We start from the raw sequence: 25,739 nt of genomic DNA, 5'->3' as shown, positions 1-25,739 counted from the left end.
AAAAGTACAGGACTGGTGTACTGTCTGGGTTACAATAACCATATTTGAAGGCTATTCTAATGTGGTCAGAGGGACTAAATGGGAGAGTATTTTTCCCTTGCCCTCAAAGGTCATTGAGGTCCCAGAGGGACTGTAGGCCATCTCTAGAAGCATCTACAACTGCGGAGAGTTGACTGTTCGATTGTTCAGAGGGGCCTTGGACCCCACTCAATGAATGCTAACCCGGTGCTCAATCTACAAAAAGAATGCTAAACACACAGGAGAAGTTTCTTCAGAGCTTCCAGAGAAAGCCACAGCCAGGCCAATCTAAGCCTTTGATTTATCCTTTCATAGACAGACAACTGTTAAGAGAGAGACTGGAGGCATCAGAGACTCCTCATGAGTCCATGTGACTCCTGAGAACCAGACCCTCAATGGCCTTAGCAGTTTAAAAACAACAACAAAAAATTGTGGTTATGTACATAGTCTTAAACATCCAACAGGAGAGTATAGCAAAGATTAAAATGTTCAATGTGTTTCTCTGGCAATTCAAAGGATGACAGTTCTCAGACATTATTCCTATCCGCATGAAATGTTATCTATAAAACTACTTCTCATTAATGATTCTATCATACACACACACACACACACACACACACACACACACACACACACACACCAGATATAAAACAGGATGTTGGCTTACATCAGTAACTACAGTACCTATGCATACCTGAGAAAAACAAGCCTGCCTATCTTCTTAAGCACAGAGGCCTAATCTAAAAGCTGTATTCTGCAACTATAGAACAGTACCCCTTTCTGGAAGAGCACTCCTCACAGTTATTATGTGTCAACCTATGCCCCAATTACACGTTCCCTGATCAAAGAAGGTTGTTAGATACCCTGAAATCAAACTCCCAGATTTAGGAAATAATTCAGGACACCCAATTTGTATCCTTGGAACTTTTCTGGACAATTCTATAAAAATTCTATTTCTCTTTCATTTTAACTGAGTTCTCTTACAAAGTCTCCAGATGTTTGCTCCTTGTACAAAAGTCTGATATAACAGAAATGTAATTACAGTTGTCCTATCTACAGAGCTCTGGTATATGGTCCAAACAGCTGTCTAAATATATTTCACCATACTACACAAAACTCATGTTAATCATGATGTTAAACTCTTAATGTTCTCCACGAGGCTATAATAGATGAGGTCCAACTGGCAAGTCTGAGTTTAGGTGATCAATGAAAAATATTTCAAGCTCTTCCACTTAACCAACGTCGTGATTTATAATGGACACTGGTGACGACGATCAACCATTTTTGCCTATAACACCATGACAAAGATAATTTTCTTGCCTGCTCTCCAATAAGGGCAAAACTGCCCCAACTTTTTTCTTAACTACACTCTTAGTGGGATTTAGAGTAGTCCCATAAGTCTGAACTTTATGTATTACAGATGCTACCTCACTCGAATAAGACAGTCCATGGATGCATACTGTTGTCACATGCTTGTATTATGCTCTGCCTCTTTGCCGTCTGTTAAGTTCTGCCCCGGCCCCTTATAAGGACCCTCCTCTGAGGCAGTTTAACTGCCGTGCTTTCCACATCTCCCCTTTGAAAGCTGAAGCACTTAAGAGAGATCTGTGTCCCAAGTTCCTAAAAGAAGTTTGGGTGACCCGAGAAACGGTGGCTAATGGTAGTCCATCTCATCCCTCTCCTTGCCACGCTGGGTATTCTTTTTCAGGATTCAGAACTACAATAGATAGACTGAAGGCCTCTTTGCATCTTAACCACTCTGTCTTACAAGCTCTCTGGAAAGCTTAAAGCAACCTCAGATCAGCTTTATATCCTTCAGTAACAACTTGATTCTTTGGCTACTGCAATGCTTCAACGTTAACGAGGCCTAGACAGCCTGGCTACTGCTGAGGATGAGCCTTGTGCCCTCCTCCAGGAACAATGCTGCTCCCACACCAACTAATCCTATCTGGTTCAAGATTGGTCTCAAAGATGCAGAGAACAGACAAAAATTCAGTGACAACCTTCTCCTATGAATGGCCTGTGGTTCCCTCCCATTTTGGCTCTTCCCCTTGAACACTCGATTCTCATTATCCTCATACTTGCTGCTTTACCGTCTTTTACATGTTTTAATTACTGGAGCCACCTCCTTTAAAATAACTAGATTCCTGCTATACCTGAACAGGAAAATTCCACATAAGCCTCCTAGTGACTCACAACTCTATGACAGCTCTATTACTCCCTGATGCATCTGCAAGATGACCTTTTGGATGCAGCGGAGGAGCTCTGGCTGCAAGGAACCCTCAACTTTCAGGCACAGTTCTTTACATTGGTCCTCTATTCCTTTTCTTCCTTCCCTTCCGTGCTCTAGATCCCTTGTTGTTTCTGCTAGCTTGCGTTGGTGTAGCACTCCTGGCAGTGGGAGTTTTCACTGTTCACCTGAATGACTTGACTTGAAAGGAAAGCTTTCTCCTGGCAGCATTCTGTTACCTCACCCGTACTGCAGTCCTTGGCTTCAAACACCGCCACCCTTACTTTGCTCCTGTTAGAGTGCTGCCTCCTCTCTAAGGCAAGGTGAAATATTCTCTTCACTGGTCACAAACCCCACCGTGATCATTCTCTGCGCTCTGCTCTTCCCCGCCCTCTTAATCTCCACACAGGAGAGTTGAGTGCCCATCTTAAACAGAACTGACCTTGGAGGAGGCAGGTTCTATTAACTCATCCAACAGCTGGGCCTGACTGACCACTAAGGCTCAGCATTCCCTGATAGCCTCACCCCTGGTGGGGAATATTATTTTTAAGATGTGTTGTGTTTAGTTCATGTTGCATTTGTTTAATTCTGTGAAGCTGTGTTTCTGTGCCTGTCTAAAACACCTGATTGGTCTAATAAAGAACTGAATGGCCAATAGTGAGGCAGGAGAGAGAAATAAGTGGGAATGGCAGGCAGAGAGAATAAATAGGAGAAATGAGGAAGAGGAGAAGCAATGACAGAACAAGAGGAGAAGGACATCAGGAGCTACCACCCAGCCACCAAGTCATCCAGCCACCCAGCCACCCAGCCACCCAGCTACCTAGCCACCCAGCCACCCAGCCACCCAGCCACCCAGCCACCCAGCCACCCAGCCACCCAGCCACCCAGCTACCCAGCTACCTAGCCGGTCATGGAGTAAAAGGGAGAGTAAGCTATCTAGAAGTAAGAAAAGGAAAAATCCCAGAGGCAAAAGGTAGTCGGGATAATTTAAGTTAAGAAAAACTGGCTAGACACAAGTCAAGCTAAAGCCAGGCATTCATAACTAAGAATAAGCCTCCATGTGTGATTTATCTGAAAGCTGGGTAGTGACCTCCTCCATCAAAAAGTGAAAAGAATAAATATCAAAGACAACCAGCAACACATCCCTTCAATGGTATGGATCCATAGTCCTCTCATGCTACATCCTTCCACAATGTCCCTCCCCTTCCCAGGTCCTATACCCACACAGACCTCCCAACACAACCAAGCCTTTTAACATCGCCTACAATTTCCACAATCCTAAGTGGTGAGCTATTGCTCTCCTCCAACTTAACAACTCTATTAGCCTCCTTCACATTCTGGCCCTGCTCACCCCTGCCAAATACCCCCCGCCCCTTGAGACACAATACGAATCTTTCACTTGTCCTATCCATGGACACCCGCTCCCCTCTCACCAGCTCCTCCCTGTCTCTCCCACTTCTACTCTTCTTGCTCTGCCTTCACTCTCCTGGGTAATCTCTGCTTCACTCTGTAACCAAATTTTCCATCTCAGTTTTCTAACTTCTTGGAGGCATCTCTAGGAGGGTATGATGGCATTACCATGATTCACTGAAGCTGATCAAGTTAAAGTTCCCCTACTGTGATACGAAGTCAACTCAACCTATGCCTATTAGATCCTGGGGACAGAACCTATCTGCCCCTCACTGGAGTCCCCCTTCTGTAGGAAGTGGCTGATGACAGAAGGAGTTGCCCCTTCTTTTTATCTGTTCTCGGGTCTGAAATGAAGAGTTAACTACCTACCAACTTGCTGGTATCAACCACTTCGAGACTTTAGGGAAACTGTCCTGCAGATGAACTCTTGTATCCCCAAAGTTTCAGCTTCTATATCCTACAATATCCTACCAAGTGTACACAGTCTAACTTCTCACAATAATTAGCTGCTCTAAAATTCTTGCTTCTCATCTGCCTAGAGGTGTCAATTAGATTCAGTATTGTGGAAATCATTTCTTTCCCCAGGGCTCCCTCACTGCTGTCTTTCTATCCTGGCTCTGTCTATAGGATAGGATTTTAGAGAAAGAAGTGCAAGCAGCAATAGGTATTCTATTTTAAAATAACAAGGCAAGAATCAAGAAAGTGTTGAATGAGTTGTTGCATTGTGGGAGCTCACAATGAAACCAAGAACAGAACACACTAGATTTGGCAGAAATCATAAAATGGGAATTGGCTCATTTATTCTTTTAATCTGTTTTTATGTTTTTGTTATGTATTTTGTAAATCCCTCGATTGATCAGGTTTTACATGAACAAGCATGCACTGGCAAGGACCCAGACCACCACTACAAACTCAAGAGTTTTCAAATCTGAGGAGGCTGCTGAGGAGTCAAAGTCGGGATTCATCTAGAGGCTTCATGCATCTGCAGTACCTCAGAGTTATTTAGAGTACATAGTGCTGTGCAATGATTGGGAAGGCGGAACAATGGGAAATCAGAAGTTGGTTGAAACCGAACAGAAATTAATAATTTCAACATTTTGTAAATGTGTATGTCAGCACTGTTGTGTCTAAAACCACGCACCTAACATTTAGCACTGGGAGAAAAGCATTTTCCTAGGTTTTAGGAAACAGATGAGAACCCCATTTATCCTTAGTGGAATTTTCCTAGTTTTTAGGAAATAGATGAGAACCCCAGTTAACCTTAGTGGAATTTTTCCTAGATTTTAGGAAATAGATGAGAAGCCCAGTCAACATTAGTGGGATTTTCCTAGGTTTTAGGATATAGATGAGAAGCCCAGTCAACCTTAGTGCGATTTTCCTAGGTTTTAGGAAATAGATGAGAAGCCCAGTTAATCTTAGTGGGATTTCAGCTGCATTCATCTCTTTGGCTCCTGGGACATCATGATCAGTGGTGGCTACAGGGGGATTAGTTTGGGCAATGTGATTTACGACTGAGTTTCAAGAAGATTTGTCATGTAGTCACATATGGCAGGCTCAACAATCAAGAAAACACCTGGTATTATATGTAAATATCATCACATTTATTACTTCAGAAACTGAAATAACTAGAGAAGCTTATTTAAAATGTGAAATAAGAAGTCAGGAAAAAATCAGAAAATTTCTTTCTTTTTTTTTTTTATAAGAATCTGGAAAAACTAAGAGTTGGTCCAAAATTCAGGCTCATTCAATCAATAACAAACACTGAATCTCACTGCATAGCCCGACTCAAGCTCTTCTTACACAGCTCAGTAACAAATAAGTGTAGTAGAGAAAAACGGAAGTCTAAAAGCCATTGACTGGATAGACACTCCCTTCTCAAAAGGTGTTACTTACAAAGAATTAGCATTAACTGATTTGTCTAAAAGCTCTCTACAAAAGCTTTGTTAAACAGTGTTTGACTTGTCTTTATTTGACCTAATTCAATGTTTGAGAACTGAGAAAAGATTTATCTCCAGGGCATTTATTGAAAATCGTCAGTGGTAGAGATAGCTGACCTGAACTCCTGGGAGCTTAGGGACTCTGGAACCATGGCTTGGGAGCCAGCATGGGACCAACCAATACCCTTTGCATGTGTGTGACAGTTGTGTAGTTTGGTCTGTTGTGGTGCTCCTAGTAGTGTGATCAGTACACTGTCCCCGACACTTGAGCTGCTTTTTGGGTACCTATTCCCCATGCTTGGTTGCCTCACCCAGCCTTGATGCAGCAGGAGGAATTTGCTCCTGCCTCATCTTAATGTGCCATGCTTTGTTGACACCTTTTGGAGGCCTGCCCCTTTCTGAATGGAAAAAGAGGAGGAATTAATAGGAGGTGGAGAAGGGGAGGAGAGGAGGGAGGGGAAACTGCAGTGAGGTATAAAATAAATTTTAAAAATTTGGTTAATAATAAAAAGAAAACTTGTAAGTGGTAGGAACAGAGGAACGTGACAGGGGACTGGGAGGAGAGGACAGAGGGGAAACTGCAGCTGGGATATAAAAAAATTAATAAATTAATCCATTAATTTTAAAAACAGAAAAGAGACTAGTCATTGGTAACTGTTAGCACCTGGATATCTCTCAAAGGTGAAAAGAAAAGACTGATGTAGAAACCAAAAGGGAAATTCAGAGATGACGTGAGAACATTGGTTCTCAACTGTGGCTTTGGCGCAAGACTTTTTTGGCAGTCAAATGACCCTTTCACAGGAGTGATCGAAGACTATCTGCATATCAGATATTTATATTATGATTCATAACAGTAGCAAAATTAGTGATAAAGTAGCAACAAAATAATTTTATGGTTGGGGGTCGCCGCAGCATGAGGAACTGTATTAAAGGGCTGCAGCATTAGGAAGGTTGAGGACCACTGATCTAGAGGGATTTTCTGAAGTTTTAAAAGTTATTCATCTTACTCTGCGCACTCACGCATATGTCTATGTGTGTCTATGCACATGTGAGTGCTGGAGCCTTCGAAGTTCCACCCTGGAGCTGGAGTTGAAAGCAGCTGTGAGCTGCATGATGCGGATGCTGGGCCTGGACTTGGATCCTCTGCAAAAGCAGACTATGCTCTTACCTGCCAAGTTATCACTCCAGCCCCAGAAGGTTTCAAAAAGCTCCAGCCAGAGCAGGTCAAGAGGTAGATAATGCAGTACTGTGACCTGCTGGGTGTCACATGCACCTCCCACTGTTCCAGCCAGGATGCTGAAGAGGAAGGGCAGGGAGAGAGGAGCCTGGGTAGGCCAAGGTGGAGGCAGAGCATGATAAGGCCATGGGAAAGGATAAATCATTGGACAAAAAGGAGGAGAGGAGCCCAGTGCAAACAGGCTGAAGCAGCTGACCTACAGACCTCCTGCAGAAGACAGAGAGATGGAAAACCAGAGTCCTGTCTCCGAAGTAGATGCAAAAGAGGCCACATAGGACTAATCATGCACAGAGTCTGTCAGTGGTCATTGTCTTCCTCCTTGTATCCAGAGGAAAAAAATATTTTTAATCAATTATTCAGTAAATGGATTTTTTTGTAGCTCTAGAAACATTTTTAAATTGGAGGGCAGGTCCTACCTGAGCCCATTTTTAAAAGTGCAAATGACTTTTTTAAGAGGTGAAATTATTCACTTTCTGGTACAACCAGAAGAGAGGAGAGTTAGGAAAGATTGTGACTGTCTAGGGGGTCAGTGTAACAATCCATAGGGGTTAGTTTTATAACCTACAATACAAAGCATACTTAGCTGCAATTTGGAGTCTCCGTTGTGCATTTATGTCTGGAATATATTCAGTTACCTCTGGTCTCGTGTTTGTAGGAGGGCAGTTTCCTACAAATCCACTCCCTGGCCTTTGCCTTGTTTGGACTGTAACATCTCCGTACTCCTAACAATTGTGATAATGAGCCGTGAAAGGCAGGAAACTGAGCATGTGCTGCTGTATATGGCATAAATTCTAGGAATCAGTGGAAGATCATGAGGTTTTGACCCTGCTGTGTGAGGGCTTCTTAAGCAAACTCGCTACCAAGTTTGAGGCTGAAAGATCACCGGAATAACTTTGAAAAGAAACAACACATGGCTCTTCAGAGAGTTCTGATGCCTCAGCACAACGCATGACTTCAGAATTTTGATGCCTATGTTAAGAATTGTGTATGAATTGAAACATCTGTATATCAATGTTCAACCAACAAAATCTCAAACTGGGTGGGATAGAACACTTATAATCCTAGCTCTTGGAAGGCTGAGGCAGGAAGATTGCCACAATGCCAGACCAGACTAGGCAACAAACTGAGACCTTGGTTGAAGGGAAAGATATAGATAGATAGATAGATAGATAGATAGATAGATAGATAGATAGATAAAGAGACAGAGAGACAGAGAGGGGGGATTATAAGGTATATGCTCTGGACGGATGTGTGGCTATTCACATGTACCAGAAGGACCAGAAAGGGATGATAGAAGCCTCTACTGAAAAAGCAAGAGAAAGCTAAAGCAATATTTTACACAATTGGATCATGCAATGTGTGTCCTGATGTACATAAAACCATCTATTGATCAATATGCTTGCAAAGCAAAGATGTTTATAGCCCACACAAAGAATTTATTCTTTACAAATCTAATTCATTAGTCACTAAGTAAGAAGCAACAGATTCTAGAATCTCTCCCTCCCCACTTTAGTTTGTGTGTGTGTGTGTGTGTGTGTGTGTGTGTGTGTGTGTGCATGTTGTAGAGGGAACTCAGGTTAAGGTTTTTGATTATTTTGGTTTTTTTTTGTTTGCTTTGGTTTTTTTTTTTTCCAAGACAGAGTTTTTCTGTTTAATAGTCCTGATTGTCTTGGAACTTGCTGGCCTTGAACTCACAGAGATCCACCTGTCTCTGCCTCCCAAGTGCTGGGATTAAAGGCATGTGTCATCACCGCCTGGCAGAACTCAGGGTTTTTACATGCTAGGCCTGTCCTTTACCACTGAGGACATCTCAAGGACTTGCTTCATTGATACAGTCTCACTATACAGCCCACATTGGACTTGAACTTATGATTCACTTCTGTCAGCCTCTTGACTGCTGGGATGACAGCTGTGTGTCACTATGTCCAGACGTCTACTGGTAAAGTAAAACTTCGCACAATGCATTGTGTTTAACTTCCTTCAGCCTGATTTCTATTGATAATGTTTATTAAAAAGAAAATATTTACAGCGAACCAATGGCACCAGGACATTTAATAAGAACAATCCCTATTTAGCTTCTTTGTCAGCTCATCAAACGTCACACATGTTTACATGTGCACAGATTATCTGATGCTACTTTCATTATCCATATAGTCTTAATATCCTTTCTTTGAAAGATTAAAGTAGAAAAGATTATTACTCCATCTTTGCCTGTGACTTGAATCTTTCTTGAGCTGAGTTTAGCATCTATAATTTCATGAGCTATCTGTTCAGAGCACAAATGACCATTGCAATACACACTAAATTCTTCATTCACCTCTGTATGACCAGAAGGATGCAGAGCCTAGTACGAGCATGGAATGCAGAACAATGAAAGTAGTAGTCACTGAGTGAATGAATAAATAAACACAGTATGAGTGGAATACAATCTATTTGAATCCTACACTCCCAAAAGAAGCCAGCTTTAGTGGTACCTTGTGGAGAAGAGGTGCCACCATCCATTAAATATTGAGATGCACTCTTTTGATACGCATATACATCAAAGTTTTGAAAACGTATAGAGAATGTTCAGATAATGGCAATCAAGGGTCAGCAGTGCTTATCCCAGATTTGGTGGCTGAGGACAGATGCAATTTCAGTATGTGTGGTTAATTGAGTCTCTTTACTAACTGTGTAGTGCCCTGGCATTCCCTTCAGAGTCTACCTAAATGAAAGTGAAGGTTCTTGGGAACACTGTGCCAACTGTAGCTCACTGATATGATACTCTGCCAACAGTAGAAAAATGAATAATTTTCCTTCTCTAGTTAGGAACCAGTTGATTAGTGATGGATAGGAAGCAAAGCATAGCAATTCAGGCACACATAACAAGTTAGGATTTGAATATAAAATAAGAAAATATTTCCCATGCCTGGTGGTGGTGGCACACACCTTTAATCCCAGCACTCGGGAGGCAGAGACAGGCAGATCTCTGTGAGTTCGAGGCCATGCTGGCCTATAAGAGCTAGTTCCAGGACAGACTGCAAAGCATCAGAGAAACTTTGTTTCAAAAAAAAAAAAACAAGAAAAAGAAAGAAAGAAAGAAAGGAATGAAGAAAGGAAGGAAGGAAGAAAGAAAGGAAGAAAGAAAAGAAAATTTTTTTCAAGACCTAAGCATAGATGACACCAGTGGACATGTTAACACAAAGTGGGGAAGTCTCCCAAAGCCCCAAATTTACAGAAAACACTACTGGCAACGAAGCAATGCAGAGAGCAGGAGAAATAGTCTCCCCCAGACAAATGGATCAACGGGCTATGTTCACAGTAAGCTCTGAACATATCTACTTACAATTACGTTATACAGATTATGAAGATTGAATTTATATATTCAGGAGCACACACACACACACCAAACATTAAAGAAAAAGAGGCCAGACATTACAAATTTGGGAGAGAGTAAAACTGAGAGGAATCAGAGAGAGGACTCAGAAAGTGGAAAATTATGTTAATTATATTTTAACTTCAGAAAAGGAAAAGAAAAATGTTTCCAAGGATGGAAAGGTGACTTAGTGGTTAAGAGCATCAATGCTCTTCCAGAGGATCCAGGTTCTGGTCCTAGCACTCACACCAGGCAGCTCACAACCACCTGCAATCCCAATTCCTGGGCATTGACAACATTTTCTGACCTCTCTTTTTTTTTTTTTTTTTTTTTTGGTTTTTCGAGACAGGGTTTCTCTGTGGTTTTGGAACCTGTCCTGGAACTAGCTCTTGTAGACCAGGCTGGTCTTGAACTCACAGAGATCCGCCTGCCTCTGCCTCCCAAGTGCTGGGATTAAAGGCAAAGGCGTGTGCCACCACCGCCCGGCTTCTGACCTCTCTTCAAGTACTTGCACACACAAACTCAAAGACATATGCTTAAATATGAATTAAAAATAAATAAAATGAAATGAAAGAAAAGCTTCTTAGGCAAATCTTAGAAGTTCAAGATAAATAGACCATGTGACTTAAGAGCGAGAATAAAACAGAACCATTTGTCTGCACGACTCCAGGGCTTTGGGAATTCACCTAACTGGAGCAATGAGGGAATGAAGGAAGGACAGACACACAGACAAGCATAAAGAAAGGCTGGGTGAGAGGGGTTGTGCTTGATCTGATGGAGGATACCAACCTCAGCAGCAACCCAGAAACCTCAGCAGGTTTATTTTACACATCAGAATCAAGGAGATAGGTTCATAGTATAAACAAGACAGGTTTAGCTAATCTCAGTAGGAGGTCTCTGTAGTGGAGCTGTCTCAGGCTGCAGTTGTGTTGGAGAAGGAAGCCATGGTTGAAAGTTTCTGTTTACACCGTCAACATTTTTACTGGGACAAGATGAAGGCTTTGTCACCACTCAAAAGTACACAGTCACGGCTTAATGTGTTCTCCACAAATACCTTCATTTAACAGGTCATCTAAACCAACCAATTAATTAAAGAAACAAGTAAAATAATATTAATTAAAGAAACAAATAGATTCAATGAATTTAAAGATTATAAATGTATGTGCGCCATATACTCTCTCATACACACACACACACACACACACACACATGTATGTTCCCATTTAATCTTTGGCCATTACCTTTAGAAAGCAGTGCAAAGCAAAAACTGCTTACCACAGGAGGTCAGTAGTAAAGCCAAACACTTCTTACCTCATAGACATTGAATTGTGACTGTCCTCTAGAAAGTTCTCGATAGCTTGTTGTAAATTCTCCAATGAAATCATGACTGAAAGTGAGAGGAGAAAGAAGTATGTGGCACCAGGCTTGTTCATTTCTCATTCATATATCAAAACATTTTACATAAGAACTGTTTATTGAGTTGGAAAAATGTCTAATATCTCTATGAACACAACTTTATAATTTAGACAATTTCTTGAGTGACTGATATATAATTTTATTGTCCCTTAATCTAAAATTTAAAATTAATAATATTTTGTTAATATTCAATTATTCAACTTACACACAAAAATTAGTACTTGAAACAGGAATAATAGTTTTAATGATTTTCACCTCGAAAGCAAATGATAATCCTGTGTTATCCAAATGATTAACTATTTCACTAAGTTTAAACCATACTGCTGAGAAATTTGTTATTGACAATGGATCCTCAGGCAACTGTAATTCACCAAAAGAAGAGCATGTCCATTAGAGGAACTAGAGAGTACGGTCAGTTTGACAGAATTTGGAAACACCTGAAGATGGCCCTCTGAGCATGCCTGAGGAGGAGCATCTTGTGCAGGTTGTGGTTGGAAGACTCACCCACTGTGGGTGGAACAATTCCCTAGGTGTGTCCTGGAGTGAAAGCAGGGAGAAGGAGCTGTGCACAGCCTGCCTGCACCGCTCAACACCTCTGGCTGACGAGGTCATATGACCAGCTGCTTCAATCCCCTGTCACCACAGTTCCCCAGCCATGATAGCCTGTCCCTTAAACCGTGAGTGAGAATCAGCTTTTCTCCCTTACGTGGCTTTTCACAGTAACTGGAAAGGAATCTAAGACAGGAGGTAAAGGATTATAATAAACAAAAGTAGTTGTTTTGTGTCACAGAACTCGCAAGCTGTTCATTGTCATAAATGAATGTCCCCATAAGCCCTATGAGAATTTACTGTTTAGCTGTGAACTTCTTAAAAAGTCATGCTCTTTTCCTGGTGACCAGTAATAAGTAATGAATAGCTGTGTTTAACCAACCAAAAAAAGTTTTTTAATTGTTTTTATCGAACTGTATGTTTTTCTCTGCTCCTCCTTCCTCCCTCCCCACTCCTCTTCTACTTTCTCCCACGATCCCCACACTCCCAGTTTACTCAGGAGATCTTGTCTTTTTCTACTTCCCATGTAGATTAGATCCATGTATGTTTCTTTTAGTGTTCTTGTTGTCTAGGTTCTCTGGGATTGTGTATAGCCATTTTGGAAATCAGTATGACAATATCTCAAAAATTTAGGAAACAACTTACTTCAAGATCCAGCAATACCACTTTCATGCCACGAGGACATGGGCGGCTCAACTATGTTCATGACAACATTATTTGTCATAAGCAGATCCTGAAAACAACCTAAATGCCCCTCAACCAAAGAGTGGATAAGGAAAATGTGGTACATTTACACAATGGAATGAATTATGACATCTTGAAATTTGCAGGCAAATAGATGGATCTAAGAAACATCATATTGACTGAGATAACTCAGTCCCAGAAAAACAAATATATGTACTCAGTCATAAGTGGTTTTTAGACATAAAGCAAAGAAAAACCAGTCTACATTTCATAATCCCAGAGAACCTAGACAACAATCCTTTTCTGAAGGTAGGACTTGAAAGAAAAAAACAGTTAACTGCAATCATTGACGTAACATTTTATCACAAGAGAATGTTTTCTTTTTTATTTTATTTAAATAACTTTTTTCATTTATTTTACCTACCAATCAGTTTCTCCTCCCTCCTCTCCTTCTAGTACCCCACACACACATGTCACATCTATCCCCCCTCTTTCACTCCTCTTCCTCCTTCTCCATCTAGAAAGGGTCCTCCCATGAACTTGAACAAAACATGGCACACCAAGTTGAGGCAGGATCTGAGCTCCTCTTCTTGTGTAAGGCTGGGCAAGGAAAACAGGTTTCCAAAAGCCAGCTAAGTGCTGGGGACAGGTCGTGATCTCACTGCTAATAACCGTACCAATCATTTGAGGTGTAACTCGTTTTGATACCCAGCATCCCAGTTCCACTTGCATGAAAGATCCTGCACTTATAAACCATTGTTTTATGTGGGGTCTCCTTTTTAGAGCAGCCTAATCTTGACTTCAGATTTGGATTTACATACATACAGATATCAGAGGAGAGTGCTGGAGCTAGTAATATGTTATGATGAAATCCCTAGTCCAGTCTCTCAACTCACACATTAAAAAGTACACAACAGGACTTTAGTACTGACACTTTGTTTTTTCTACATTTCCTATGAAATTTGGATAAATGAAACAATTCTTTTGGCCATGGGAAATACAACTTCATACCCATAATGTCTTTTTTAAAAAACCTTGCAATTCTCTTGAGTCCTAGTGCTTCTATTTAGAACCCAGCCTCTTCCCCGTGCACCTTTCAGGGATCTGAAATAGTAACCATGGAGATGAAAGCATGGAAACACCTCAAAGGCTGTGATGCTGCTAAGTGTGAGCCGGCCTGTAACACTGAGCTCCCACTAAACATCGGCGGGAATAGGGAATAGAGACCTGACACACACTGCGTGGGTCTATCTGCATTTGGCCAAGTTTTTCAAATTCAGTATTCAGATCCTGATTGCCAGCACGCCACTTCTGCCGCTCAACACTTACCACACATTTGACATAGAGAAGCAATGATTACTAGTCTCAAGCAAATGGAATTAGGTAATCCAGACTCAAATTCAGGAACATCTACCTATAAAAAGCCATTCTGATAGAGTGGAACATCTGTATCCAATCACACGGCCTGGTTGCCCAACTGAGCACACTCTGATACAACTATACATAACTCACGGTAGAACTCACTTGCTAAGAAGGGGTCTTTAATACTTGGGTGTTTTGAGCCACATAGATTTGTTACTTTTTACAAAACTAAAAAAATGTATGATAGGTGACAACCTGTGTGTTCTCAGGGATAGCAATGTACCTTGGAAGCTGCTGAACTGGGTGACCTTTTCTGAATGATGCCCGTACATTCTAAAATGAGGAGAAATTTTTCTCCTGTGCATTACTTACTACAGAAGGTAGAGCAGACTCAGAAAGACCAATACGGTATGTACTCACTCATAAGAGGATACTAGATGTAAAGCAAAGAATAACCAGACTACAAACCACAGCTCCAGAGAAGCTAGGTAACAAGGAAGACCCAAAGAGAGACACATGGATCGCCCAGGGAAGGGGAATTAGATGAGATCTCCTGGGTAAACTGGGGGGAGGAAGTGATGAAGGGATGGGGATGCGAGATGAGAACAAGAGTGAATGGGATGGTGGAGGGGAGAGAAGAGAGTGGGTGAGCCATGAAAGAGAGATTTTGATAGAGAAAGCCACACTGGGGTTAGGGAAAAACCTGGTACTAGGGAAATTCCTAAGAATCCACATAATGACCCCAGTTATCCAACAATAGTGACCCAGTATTGCTATCCTAGCAATAGTGGGGAGGAGCCTGAACTGACCTTACTCCGGCACCAGATTGGTGAATATCCCAACTACCATCATAGAATCTTCATCCAGCAAATGATGGAGCCAGATGCAGTGATCCACAACCAAGCACCAGGCCAAGCTCTGGGAATCCAGTCCAAGAGAGGGAGGAGGAAATACATGAGCAACGGAGGTCAAGATCATGAGAGAGAAATCTGCAGGGACAGCTGAACCAAGCTCACGGAAACTCAGGAATTCTAGACCGACAGCTGTGTAGCCTCCATGGGACTGAACGAGGCCCTTTGTACGTGTGAGACAGTGGTGAAGCTTGGACTATCAATATTTAGAGCAAATTGATCACTACATCACTAGCAATGTCAGTGAAGAAACTAGTTTTGAGTCGCGTGCTGAATGTAGTCTATGTAACACAATCTTACCTCTGTTGCGTTGCCAGTGGAGAGTGGCACCCTGCAAATGTAATTTATGTTTACACTGGTCATGAATACATACATCACCTCCCCACATGTGTTTTAGGATATATCCACTTTGGCGTCACTTATAGACTTAGCTTTTGTTTCCTCCAAGGGCCTTTCCTGTTTCACACCCTCACACTTAGCTCTCTGGAACAAAAGGAAGGCTCAAGGCACCCAGGGTCACTGTGTTACATTTCCCAGCACACAGTATGCACATTTGTTTGTATGTTTCCCCTCTGAGCTTGTATTATTAGCCTAGAAAACAAGAGGTTAAAATCTCACCTCAGTATTCCATAGTCTACATCAATGCCTGGCACACAGTGGGTACCGTGAATGGCACAGCGTATTTGGATTACATCTATGTCAGTGTCTGGCACACAGTAGGTACCGTGAATGGCACAGTGTATTCAGATTACATCTCTGTTAGTGACTGGCACAGTAGGTACCAGGAATAGCACAGTATTCAAATCAGCTGTTCTATGATATAACGTTGCCTAGACTATTGGCATTATTTTCCTCATACTGATCATATGCAGTTTAGCACAACAGCACAGGTGTGAATCATGTCAATTTTCAAAGCCCTAAGATCTAAACACAGCTCTGACTGTTGTTGCCCACACGGTAAGTGCCTATTAGATCACACCGAAGTGCTTTCTTTGGCTGGCAGTTCGGATGCCTTTCATGCTTAGTTTCCCAACTGTCTCTTAAGAATTTTGTACGGATACAGCTGTAACAGACACATTTTGTAACGGCTGACAGATACATCCCAAAACACCCATTCATTTTTCTACCACACTGTGGTCCCGAGTTATTGTCAACTTTAGGATTCTTATATGTGTGTGTGTGTGTGTGTGTGTGTGTGTGTGTGTGTGTTTGTCTTTACCAAAATGTTGGAAGGAATGACTATTTCTTATTTCAAAATTAAATTCAGATAATTAATTTGATTCTTTTTATCAAAGATGTTTATATTTTTAAAGACCCTAATACAATGCAGTCTACATTTTAGCAAAGTAGCTCAGAACAACTATTCATGCAGCCAGTGAAAATGGTTCCTACATAGCCTTAATAACCGATATAGCTTTCTATATAAATATAATTTATACAGCTATATTAAGCTTATGAATTTGAAATACTATATAATAAAGCATAATATTTTGAAATTATATATGCAAATGAACCCTGGATGAATTCCAGGATGCTAACTTTGGGAGTCTTTCTCTTTGGTGTATGTCACAATATGATGGCTTCAGATGTGTGTTGGAAAAAATTTATTCCAAATGAAGACTTTCATGTGAACTTCATATAAAAAAATAACATTTCTACATGTTGAACTCAGCACAAAAATTGTTGCTACTTGCTGCAGTTTGAATATAAAAGGTCCCCCACGGGCTCTGCTTGCTTTTCCATACTGGTCACCCTAATTTTGGGTGCTGTGGAACTTTTAGCTATGGCCTGGTTGACAGAGGTAAGTCACAATCCAGTTCCCAATTGCAGAAGCCTGTGAGCTGGTCCTCTGGTTGTGAAGAATTGCATTCCCACAATCCTTTTCTCAGAAGGGAGGGGTTTCTCCATGCTGTTCCTGACAAATGGATGGAAATTCCCCAAAACTCTGAGCCAAAATAAATGCATCCTTTTTTGTTTCTGTCTGGTATTTTGGTCACTAACTTGTCCTTCCTATGAGGGAAGACAGCGTCTGTCTTTATTTCCTCTTCTTCATTTATATTGCCCATGTTTTTCGGTCTTCTTTAGTTTCCACCAGTGTCAGCAAGCATGGTGGAGTCTTTGAAAATACCAAGGTCTTGAAAAGCGAGCATCCACGGCAATGGTGGATGTTTCCCACTCATGGTCGGGGAGGCAGATGCACAGCTGTGTACATTCCTCCTCCTATATAAACCCTTATTTACTGCGTGGCAGGAGCCTTTGTTCTCAGGTGAATGGAATCAAACCGCCAGTTCCACGACGGCAAGTCACGTGCACACTGGACTCTTGGCTGGTAATGACTGCAGCAAAGAGCTGTCTTAGCAAGTTCAGAGAATAACCTCCCCCATCTTGCTCCCCATTTTGTTGATTTTGTTTTTCCTATCGTCACACCTCATCGACTTTAACACTCCTTTGAGCATTTGAGAATGCTTTTAAATGAGATAACCCCCACTTTCATTGACCATGGTAATTTAGATAGCACCAACAGCTGATGCATTTTGGGTAGGTTTAGAGGGGGTGGCCTTGGTGGAGAAAGTTTGTCACTGGGGGCAGGTTTGACATTTCAAAGCCTCATGGCATCTCCAGTGCAGTCTTTGCTGTATGCCTTAGGTTCCAGATGCCAGCTCTCAGCTGGTTGCTCCAGCTGCCATGCTTTTGCTCTACCAGCACGAACGCTCACCAACTAGAACCTTAGGTCACATGAACTCTATTCTCTTTTTTTTTTTTTTTCGAGACAGGGTTTCTTTGTAGCTTTAGAGGCTGTCCTGGAACTAGCTAGCTCTTGTAGACCAGGCTGGCCTCGAACTCAGAGATCCACCTACCTCTGTCTCCCGATTGCTGGGATTAAAAGCGTGCGCCACCACCACCCGGCAAATGAACTCTGTTCTATAAATTGACTTCGTCATGGTGTTTTATCACAGCAATAGAAACACTGACATTTTAAAAGGTTCAATCTAAGATCTAATGTTTTTGTTTGTAACTTTCTGAAGTTCTAGTAGAGAATGTCTAGACCCCCAAAGAAGTCCCAGTATGACTCTTGAGGCCTCCCAGGCGATCTGCTGTTCTGTGTTGTAGTCTGCTGAATAAGCATTATTATTTTTCGTGGAGTTGCCAGAAATCAAATCCAAATCTGTGTACTCACCAAGCACTCTGCCACAGAGTCCCATCTTTTCCCACAATGCAGCTCCTTTATTATCAGCATATTCTGACAGAAGTAGAATTTCTTTATGGGTTATATTTTATCTTATAACGATAATTATAAATAATTAATACATAATTACTATATATCCATATAGTATGTGCATGTATATACTACATATATGCACATATAGTATTGTATATTGTGTTAAATATGCATATATAATGTATATCTGCATATAAATACTGTATATGTGTATATTAAGGATATAAGCCACCCTGGGTAAACATTATGTAATCCTCGTACACCTTTTGTCTTTGTTCCTCTGTGGATTAGAGTTGTGCTTCTCAGTATCCATGGGAACTGGATGAATGTTACCATTCTCATACAGTAGTTCAGCGGCTGTAGGCTAATTTTATTCATCTTGTCCATATCTGCCCTTCTATCCATTTCTAATACAGATATAAATTATAAAGTTGTATTTTATACATATGTAGCATAACAAATATATAAGTTACGTAATGTAATATGTAGCTGTGTTTTGGAGTTTTATATATACCTGTGTGTAATATATTTAAGTAATCATAACTGATAATTTTATTAATTTACTTCTTATGCTTATTGAATATTTTGTTCATAAACTTGATTTTTCACTTTATCGTGTCCACTCAAAGTTTTGGACATAATATTTTTCTAAGATGAAAACAATAATCCTTAACATAGTTTATAATGACATGTAAACGACACATTCACACCGAAGGATAAGTTATAATTGGTTTTGTCACACTTAGGTGAAAATTATATTCCTATATAGTCACAACTAACTTTTAAAGAGAAATGCATAGAAATGTTCATGTATTTATGCTTTATTATTTAAACTTCATGTATACCAGATATAATTAAAGCAATACATACAAATTTAACTTTTAAAAATATAATCCCGTTTAATTCTTTGCCAGCAGCCTTTATCTTAAACCATTTAATCAAACAAACACATCACACATTGAAACTTCCTGTCTCAATACTGTATTTTAGGATCAAAAAAATCTTTGATAAATAGATTTTACCCAGTCTATCATGTTCCTCATTGCTATTGACAAAATATTTAAAAGAACAACAAAAGGAACATTTATTGTGGACTCCCCAATTAATTGGTTAATTTACTAAGTTGAGGAAGACATGCCAGCGGAGGGCTCCAGGATGGTGGGCTTATGCTCCTCAGCTCACATCACAGAGGAGCAGGAAGCAGGGAGCAGAGGGTGCGGTCAATCATCAGGCTTTCTCCTTTCCCCCATTTTATGCAGACTAAGGACGTAGTCCATGGATTCTGTCAACCATGTCCTCATTGAAACCCCTGAAACACCCTCACATTCCTACGGAGCTAGCGTCCAGTCAAGGTGACAGTGACACAGACCTAGCAATACCCTCCGTTAGAATGCAGAACAGAGAGCTTTGGTTGCACTTCCGTTCCACCTGGGAATCCTGTTACTAATCTAGTACTACATGGATCAGAAAATTACTGAGCTAATATCCGAACCTAAAATCCCGACCAATTTCAGGGACATTAAAATATTCATATTGTTTATTTCACCTACCTTTCGCTATAATTTGAAAGTAATTGAATTTTAGATTTAAGTTTAAGCGTTCATACATAGAAAGGTAAATGTGTGTGATTCACTACGGACAGAAAAGTTGAAAATACCAGCCAGTGGTAATTACTGTTATTAACAAGGGCAAAACAAAAATGCTTTAGTAGCTTTAGTATAAAATGATAGTTTTGATGTTAACCAAAGGACTAAAATCACAATAGAAACCAAAAGCAAACAAATCCAGCCATGGAGCCTCTGCTCACATTTTTTTTTTTTCTGTTGGTCATTAGAGTACAGCTACAGAAATTCAACTCTAGGATATTAGTTACTTTCTTAAATAGTCACAAGTAATATATTTGTTTAAGAATAAACAAATATTCTTTTATCATGAAAGGATAAATACGATTCAATATTTAATCATTCTCACCTTAGCTCTGCCTTGTGCATTTTACACAGCAGAATATTTCTGAGCTACTGTAGATTACAGACTCATACATCTCTTTTTATTTTGTGTCACCAAATTTGTGCAACTTCATAAAGTGATGTGTAATAATCTATATGAATGTGACATTATATTTCTAGTGTTGTCTTTTTCTGTCAAAATTCACTACCAGTATGCCATTAAAAATAAATTGCTTGAATTGATTTTTGTTTTCGTAGTGATTGAACACAGAATCAAGTAGTCCAAAACTTCTCAAACAAATGTTTATAAATTTTGTAAGAAAATTAACAGGAAGGGTTGAAAATTGTAGCAAGAATAGCCTACACTGGATGGTCAATCCCTACTCCAAATCTATACAACACAGCATTCCCAGACTAAAGCAAAAAAAAAAAAAAAGGAACTGGACCATTTTCATGATGAATATGAAAAAATTCAAAATATAATAAACAAATATGCAGGAAATTTGCAATGCTGTTAAAATATCAAATAAATAAATAAATGAATTCTAGTCATAGAAGAATAATCCCAGACCAGTGTCATAGATCAGATCCTAAATGGGATCATAAAGAAAACTTTCTTGTAGTAAGGAAAACACATCTGTACAGACACAAGAAGCACAATGAATCCAAATGAATCCAAAGTTAAAACAGAAAATTAATTCCAAGTGTCACATTACAGTGAAAACCCTCAATATTCATAACAAAAAGAATAATAATGTTTGCTGCAAGAGAAAAAATACACAATTCACATGAAAAGGAAAACCTATCAGAGTATTAGCTGGCTTCTTGATCAAAACTTTAAAAGTCCAAAGAAACTTGGGCTTAGTAGTGCAAGTTCTAGAAGACCATAGATTCTGATTAAAACTTTGAAAGGCCAAAGAAACTGGAGCAATGACTACAAGTTCTATATGACCATAGATGTGAACCCAGACTACTGTACCCAGCTAAACTACTTGCCATTGTAGAAGGAAAAATAAAATCTCTCTATGAGATAAAGAAGCTGAAAGAATTCATGTCCACTGAGCCAGTCTTGCGGAAACTACTGGGAGCAATAAATAGAATGAGAGAGGAATGGGCAGAGCCAAGAGAGGAGAGAAGAAAGAAAATGAAACTGTAAATTCTGAACACTAAGTAGGAATAAGAACACAACAAAAGAAGTCAAAGGTCAACGACAGTGACAGCAATTAGCACATGTCTTTCCATGATGACATTAAATATTAGTGGCCTTAGCCCATCCATCAAAAGTCATGGGTCACTTAAATGGTTTAAAAAAGTGAAAGCCATGATTTTATTGACTACAGGAAACTTATCTTACTGACAAGGACCCATAGAGAAAAGTATCCAAAGAAAGAAGACCAGGTAAGAAGCAGGTGCACTATCTTATGATCTGACTTTAAGCCTAGGTTAATCAGAAGAGATAAAGAACACTGTGTTCTAATCAATACAACAGTTAACCGATATTGCAATTGGAGACAGATGTGCATTTAAATCTCTACCACACTGTTTTATAAAAAGCATATTTTCGGACTTCAAGGCACAGATGAAAACAACTCAGTCATAGTAGGCGACTTGAATTCCACCCTTTCTCCAATAGACAGATCATTAGAACAAAAAATAAACAGAGAAGCCTCCAGATAAATGACATCGTGTATCCAATGCATCTACCTACAGGTATCTATAGAACATTCCACCCAAGCACCAAAGAATGTACACTCTGCTCCAAAGCCCACAGAAGAGACTTCATACCGAGTACTAAACAAATCTCAACAAGTACAGAACTGAACTAACTCTATGTATCCAATCTGACCACAACGAAACAAAGATGGACATTGGCAGCAGAAGAATCTCTAGAAATGACATAAATTCACGGGGATTAAACAACATAGTCCAGAATAATGAATGGTCGGAGAAGATATTAAGAGAAAAATGTTTACAAAATTTTCGAATATGGAAGCGACAGCCAAATTAATCACAGCGGAACCTTCCCCAGAGATAAAACTCCAATGTGCTAAAGATAATTGCAATAATGTCACTATCTGAAGTGGAGGGGAGAATGGGGACATTCACAAACATCCAGGAGGGTTGAGTGCGCATCAGGAAGGTCTGTTGATTCAGATGTTCCTTTCAGGTGTGAAACCGATATAACCACTGGGTGCAAGAATACAGAGACCCCTTACCTTAAAGTCCTGCGTGAACAGTAAGAAGAAACAGTACCCTAAACCCAGTGAGCTTGCAGATAGCATGGAAGACCCAGCAGAAAGAATTCACTAAGTGTGCAAATAAGCGGAGGATTGTGTGACTCTAGATACCCAAGGAAAGCTTGCCTGTGGTGAATGACATTTCAACAGGGTCTGGACAGAAAATCTATGTATGACCTGAGCAACACTTTCTTGGTAGGGAAGACACTAGGAAAGATCTGTCAGCAAGGCAAGGCAGACCAGCTCACTGTGCAGATGAAGACCGAGGAATTTGCTGATACCTTAGCAGAGCAGCAGTGTGAAACGTTTATGCAATTTTCTGGAAAAAAATTATTAAAATGTAAGGACTCCAAAGCCTTTCAAGGTAGACAGAAAGACTGAAAAACAAATTAAATATTATTAGAAGATTTTACATAAAGATTAAATTCTTCAGTTAAGTTACTATACCAGGTCAACTGTTTAACATGTAAGTACTCAATGACAATTTATTCCAAAATTAATTGAACAGATTTTGCATCGACTCATTTATATAAGTAAAGATGTTCCAGAGTTAAAAACTGATTAAGAATCTAATGCACACATAATTAAAGCAACCCATTTTGAGTATGATAATTACAAATTAAAAGGTCAGGGAACAGAAAGTCACATGCTACATTTGAAAGAAAAAAATAGACCTAAATAGATAGCATAAAAAGTAGATATGCCTCAGTAACATTCAGTTTTATGAAATTCGGTTTATTGACGTTGAAAAAAAAATACCTCAAAGCTTGTGGCCTGCATACACAGGATAGTAGGATTAACTGCAAGCGAATAATGGACTAATTTAGGGGAAGATTAGAGACAGTGAATGAAGAAATTGAAAATAAAAGAGGAAAACATAAAAGATGTATAAAATGTTCTCCTATGTGAAGTTGCACATCTTATGTTAAGCACAGGTAAAGTTCTTAAACCCTGAGCTTAAGATGACGGAATCCCAGAACAGCAACCTTCCACAGGCTTAGCAAAACCCACTAAAGGGAACAGACCAGCAGACCTACCATTCTGTAGCCTTTCACAGATAAAGTTTGTACTTATAATAAATGCCATTATTTGATAGAATGCAGTGGTCACCATGACACTTAACACTCCCTGTGTAACAGTTGGAAGCTGGGATGGGATGATTGGCAGATCACTGGCTCTGTCTTTTCATCAAATCATCATGCTGCAGTGGCAACTGCCTCCTTAGTCACCTCCAGCAATCAGTCACATATTACAGCCGTGTGGATTTTATGCAGAACGATCCTATTAATGGGCTCCAATTTCGAAGCAAACTAAATTCAGCTGAAGTGACTTCTAGGAAAGTGGCTTTGCAAGGACGTCCCCATTGATGGTTTTATGACCCAGACAAGCCTGTTCCTTAGCATTTTAACTTTCGCTTTTCAAAATGAAGTCTAAATACTCTGCCACATCCCTGAAAGAGATAACAGGCAGGAGACTAAAGAAGCACTACACGGAGGTGGTTTGACTTGTTGAAAATCAAGTATATCTCAGTTGATTCCGCATAATGAGGTGGCATAATACCATTGGGTTGTCAGGACACTGTCGTTGTGTTTAAATAAAAAAACAAAAACAGGTAACTACATTTCTCCTACTCCAGACTGGTTCTGGACAGTAAATTCAATGTGAACTACTTAGAAATATTTTTTCATACACTTCCTACCCACAAGGCTTTTCTCACAAAAGGAAATCCCAGGTCCCAGGTCTACTTTAAGTTCCCATCTGGGGGACATTATCATGACATAGTCACCTGTTGTTCCCTTATGAGTAATTGTGGGCAACTAATTGATCAAGGGTCTTCCTTGAAAGCTTTTAATTGAAGTATCCCCTCGAGACTACATGCACTAGTCTTGAATGGTTGAATGTCCACACAAAGTAATACACAGAGTTCTCAGGTTATTCATTTGTCCTGGGGATTAGACTCAGGGTTTTAGAGCTAGCCTATTGCTTGATTTTTAGGCAATCTATTTACTTTTATTTCTTATTTTGAGACAGGATCTCATTAATTGCCTGAGGGCTTTGAAATAACTGTATAGCCCAGACAGGCCTTGAACTTGGCATCTTCCTGTCTCAGTCTCCTGAGTAGTTGGAATTAAAGAAATGGACAACATGCCCAAGTCGTATAATGTTTCATATACTTCACATCCTATAGATGATGTCACAGTCAAAACAATGCTATTCCATGAGGCAGCCCCAGCACATGGTTCTCTAAGGATCTTGAAACACAATGAGTCTGAACTGGGCTGCACTTTAAGCATAAGACACATTTCAGATTTTAAAGAATGTGTTAAGAGTGCACTTTCTACTTCATTTAACCACTGCTACAGTAATTCTGTTACTAAAAGGTAACATTTTATGTACCAAAGATTGAATCATTATTACACTGAAGCTTCTGATTTACATTTACTTCCTAGTGTTGCCAAAAGAAAATTGAAAATTGTCGATGTGATTTGGTGTGGTGGTTTGAATAGGTATGGCCACCATAGACTCATGTGTTTAAAACATTTTTTTTATAGGAAGTGGTATTATTAGGATGTATGGCCTTGTTGGAGTAGGTATGGCCTTGTTGGAGAAAGTGTGTCACTGCAGAGGGGGACTTTATGGTCTTATGTGCTCAAGCTACACCCAGTGTGGCACACAGTCTCCTCTGCTGTCTGCTGATCAAAATGTAGAACACCCAGCTACCTCTCCAGCACTGTCTGCATGCAAACCACTATGTCCTGTCATGACCATAAAGGACTAAACCTCTGAAGCTAAAAAGCTAGTCCCAATTAAATGTTTCCCTTTATAGACCATGCTTCATAACAATGGAAACCCAAACTAAGACGCTTGAATTATTTTCTTGGAACCATGTTAGTCCAAACTGTTCAAAATAAAAGATGGTCCACTGGGCTGAGCACGGTGATACAAACTTTTAATCTTCATACTCAAGAGGCAGAGGCAGAGAGAGTTCTCTGAGCATGAGGCCAGTCTGATCGAAATAGCAAGTTCCAGGTCAACCAGAACTATGTAGTTGCTCAAAAACAAAGAAAAACAAAATAAAACAAAACAAAAACCTCATAATGCTTTTGGTAAAAGAAACATCAAAATTTCTGGGCATTACAGGAAATACAAAATGAGAGGAGTACAGAATTTCAGACATTAAAGATAGCAGAAAGGAAATACAACAGAGTCCTTTTGATCATTAATTA

The 25,739-nt window shown here is 40.0% G+C and overlaps 1 protein-coding gene across 1 annotated transcript in view; it reads right to left on the bottom strand.

Annotated features, from left to right (window-relative positions):
* Cpne8 (copine 8) overlaps window positions 1-25,739 on the bottom strand; it is a 190,175-nt gene that overhangs the window by 53,151 nt on the left and 111,285 nt on the right. Inside the window, 1 exon segment of the mRNA XM_050127964.1 lies at window positions 11,499-11,574. Coding sequence (XP_049983921.1) covers window positions 11,499-11,574 — 76 coding nt within the window.

Source organism: Alexandromys fortis, unplaced genomic scaffold (genome assembly GCF_014885135.2).
Source record: "Alexandromys fortis isolate MF-2015 unplaced genomic scaffold, M_Fortis_MF-2015_v1.1 scaffold_28, whole genome shotgun sequence".
In the NCBI taxonomy this organism is placed as follows: Eukaryota; Metazoa; Chordata; class Mammalia; order Rodentia; family Cricetidae; genus Alexandromys; species Alexandromys fortis.
Note: the sequence above shows the minus strand (reverse complement) of the source record. Positions and strands in the feature narration are given on the sequence as shown.